The sequence below is a fragment of the Buceros rhinoceros genome, unplaced genomic scaffold (assembly GCF_000710305.1).
Source record: "Buceros rhinoceros silvestris isolate BGI_N320 unplaced genomic scaffold, ASM71030v1 scaffold30394, whole genome shotgun sequence".
Classification (NCBI taxonomy): Eukaryota; Metazoa; Chordata; class Aves; order Bucerotiformes; family Bucerotidae; genus Buceros; species Buceros rhinoceros.
The window spans coordinates 16567-20533 of NW_010408094.1; the positions used below are offsets into that span (position 1 = coordinate 16567).

The following is a 3967-nucleotide window of genomic DNA, read 5'->3' on the forward strand; positions in this document are numbered from 1 at the left end:
CCGCATCTGCTGCTTCCACCCAGAGACGCAGACCCTGTGGGCAAAGCACACACAACTGCCTTGAAGTCTTGTTGGAGGAAGGCCCTTCCCACTGATGCCCCTGACAGTAGAAGGTTGCCTACAGAGAAGATGAAGCCAAATGCACCTGGAGCACAAAGTTATGGTGTTTTCACCAGGCAACAAACTCTAAAACGGCTGTGATTTATGCAGCCAGCCAGGCAGAAATTAGTGGAGCACCTGCTGACCTGGGAACTTGCAGGGAGGTGTCCAGAGCCTGCTTCATAGCATTGGAGGCAACTCCTGCTTTGGAGGCAATGCAATTACTCTTTTCAAGGAGGAATTCTGAAAACATAGGGGCCATGCAGGACCAGCCAAAGCAGAGCAGGATATTGTAGTCAAGAGGAGGAAGGGTATTTTCCATCACCACTAAGGCAGGGTCTCTAGGTATTGGCTGATACAACAGATGAAACATCATGCACACAGAGTCAGAAACAACTTCTTGCTGGAGGTACCCCACAAAGTCTCCAATGTTGAAGACTCCTGGAGGTGGCAGAAGGTTTTGCCATCTTGCCAGAAGATATCTACCCATCCTTGACAGCTACTTGCAGGTAGCAGATTTAGTTTTTGTTCACTAAACAGAAAGGTAGCCACAGCTCCAGCAAAAACCACAGTTCTTTGTTCTTCTTTTAGGGGCTACCTGTAATACTACATAAACAGGTGTCTATCTAGAACAGAGTCTGTACTTTTTTCAACCAGTACAGAGGGCTGCAGGGAGAAAAAATCAGCCACCACTGCTGCTGTGGAGCAAACACAGACTATTCTGTTTTATGCTAGGTTGGGTTGAGCCTATTTCTCATTATGAATTCTGTCCTGCTTCAAGTTTCCCATGTATTGCAGTCAGGAGCACTTTGGGGAAGCTTCATAAAATCTGCCTTTGAATATGAATAGTTCCTTGAAGTAAGCACCATAGAAGAACATGAAGGGCAAAAAGTTAGTTCTTCCTGTTATTAAAGGAGAAAAATAGGATCATTAATTCAGAGTATCTTATAAACAGTAGTCTACAGGTTGGGGTTCATAGTACAGAAGAGTTACAAAGCAGATCTTAGTGATACTTGCTGGGGATATTTGTCCCTTGTGGTATGCTTCAAGGACTCAATCCTGTCTTTGCAGAAATGCTTAAAAAGCTCTAAAACAACCCAACAACCAAGAACCAAAAGTTTTCAACTGAAGGATTTTGGTTTTTCCATTCTCTTCAGTTTCACATCCTTTGAACAGGACAACTGCTAAAACTGCTAAAGACGAGAGAGTGCTGGTTTTACTTTTCTACTGAAAAGAATAATGACCTGTAAGACAGTGGATTACGTTATGCATTATACTTGGGCCTTAACACCTGACTTTCAGAAACAGCGTTACAGTTGTTAGGGAAGCATGGTTGACCACCAGGAGTTCTCACTCTCTCTCAAATACGTATTTATATTTCACTGAGTCCTAATTAGAGGAACTCACAATCATAGTGTTTCAAACACAAGGAAATAAAAACCTTAGTTATATAACTGTGCTTCAATTCAGATGGGAGATTCCTTAAGCTACACCTAAACCTACAGAGGTCCTCTCTTCTGCTGTCATCCCGTAACCTGGACACAGACATGCCTACCTGCTAGCATGACAGCCACTGTCTACTGCTGGGCTCCATCATTCTTCCCTTAGGCGCCCTGGGATCTGTTCTGTAAGCTGTGAAACACATGAGTAACGTCCCAGCAAACAACTTCCTTCTTTACGAGGCAGGTATGTACACAGCCAGATTGGACCAAACCAGTGTTTTGTAAGGCAGCCCTTCTCTGACACAGCTTTTGGAGCACCCTACTTGCGTTGCATTACCTGCATGCCGTGCCATGTGGGAAAGGGTGATGTGCAACCATCTGGAAATTTCTGTTTTAAAGCACCTGACCTCACTTTTTCTTTTTAACTGGAAAAAAATTGGCACCCGCAGTCTCCATTAAAGTTGCCATCAGAGATCTCAACAGGCCTCTAATCATTTGAAACTAATCTTATCTCCATTTCTTGTCCCTCTGAATTTATTACTGGGGATAGTGAGGTACAGAGAAAATCTCCAGGATGCCTGGGGAGTTTTTCATTAGGACCAGACCTTGAGAACAAGGGGATGGTACACTTCAGCTCTGTACACTTCGGGATTCCACATCAAATTTGATGGGAACAAGCACAGCTCTCCCCATGGGTTCTTAAGACTACAAGCTTGAGGGCAGAAACACCCTGTGAAGAACTGGATTAAGGAGGAAATTCTGACATAAATCCGTGATGAAGCAATGAAGACTAATTCTTCTTCCCATTTCTGCTTCAAGCATAGGAACAAACAAACTACTCATGATCAAGTCCCAGGGGCAACTCTGCCCATTTAGGACTTCCACACACTATTTTACATGGACAATGAAGCCAAATCCTGCTTCAGGGTGGTGAGTTTAATTCTACATCCTCCCTGCAACCCCACTGTCCTTGGTGTTTGTTCCCTGTCTCCCTGCTGCACCCAAGCACTGACACACAGCAGCTTTGGAGACACCTAAGGCTTCAGAGCTTTTATAAGGGTCTTCAAAAGAGGATGTACACAAAGCTTTCCTGCACTTACCACTGGAAGGGGCTTTGCAGGCTCAGCAAGGATCCCCCCTGTGAAAATGACATGGGGGAGCGTGGGACGGGGGAAGTCCAGCACCACATCATTACAGAGGAAGAAGAGACTAGTTCCATGGACAAGATCCAACATAGATGTCTTGGGTTCCACTCTATGCTTCTCCATGAGACGCTCAAACTTGGGCAAGATGACCAGCTTTGTAGCCACACGAGTGATCATGTAGACTAGGAGATTCCAAGTCCTATCAAAGAAGCCCATCCTGTCTGTCATCAGGGAGTTGAATTCAGGGACATAGGCAATAGGGGAGGTGGCACCAATCTCTGCTGGGAACCAGAAACCAGTGGAGATCACAGCATATTTGACACGGAGAACGTGGGCCAGGATAAAGCCGCACATCTCATTGGGGTCCACCAACAGCAGGTCAAAACGCTCATGCTGGAGTTTCTGCAGAAGGGTAGAGTTTCCCAGTACTAGATCACAGTTTTCCAGATACTTCTCCAAAAAGGAAAACACCTCCAGAGAGGTCATCTTCCCTTGGAAGACACGCTTTATCTTCTCCTGCACCCAGGCATCTGCACTCTCTGTGCTGAAGATACCCCAGTACCTCTGCACGCGGAAGCCAGGCAGGTAGGTTTCCACGTCCCGACCCTCATGAAGAAGTAGCACAGGGTCATGGCCCCGATCAGTCAGTGCCTCTGCCACTCGCATGAAGACTCGCAAGTGGCTGTCAAAGACTATGGTGGGCATGATCAGCACCTTGGCACAGTGAGATAGCTCCAGGCTGAACGCAGCCACTAGGAAGAGAATAGCAGCAGGGCAAGGTAGCACCTTCATCGTCTTCATCACTGCAAGGAGAGAAACATGCTATTAATACAGTATGAAATGCTCTGTCGTGTACTTGGGCAACTAACAACAGGGGTTGTAGCTGCAAGGCAGAAGCTTGTGAGCTGGGAGAAGAGAGCAGTCTGAAGTTCATCACTGGGGAAAAAAGAAGGGAAAAAAAAGCCATAAAAAAAACAAAAAAAAACCCCCAAAGTCAGATCCGAGGGTGTATCAGGAGAGTTTTCTAGAAATTCAAAGCCTCTTCTCTGTGCTCCTAAGGCTCAAAAACTAGCAGACTGACTTGCAGAGAGTTAGAAAGTGGCTGGTGGAGCTCTGCTGGGTTACAGCACCAGCAGAGGCACTCGCTGCTCAATCCCCGGTTACCACTACAGAACAAGCACAGTTGGATTTCACTTCTATTTCTGCCCAACCAGAATGGCTGGTTCCCTCTGAGCCCTTGATGTTTGTGCAAGCTTGTTGGGAGGCCTGCAGAGGCCCCTG

General features: G+C 46.3%; 1 protein-coding gene across 1 annotated transcript in view; it reads right to left on the reverse strand.

Annotated features, from left to right (window-relative positions):
- Nucleotides 1–3487, reverse strand: part of LOC104492239 (2-hydroxyacylsphingosine 1-beta-galactosyltransferase-like) — a 5810-nt gene extending 2323 nt beyond the window's left edge. The window contains exons 1-2 of the mRNA XM_010134764.1: nt 2642–3487; nt 5–34 (exon numbers count right to left, since the gene is read on the reverse strand). Of these exons, the coding sequence (XP_010133066.1) occupies nt 5–34; nt 2642–3487 (876 nt within the window). The remainder of the gene's footprint in view (nt 1–4; nt 35–2641) is intronic.
- Nucleotides 3488–3967: the final 480 nt, after the last annotated feature.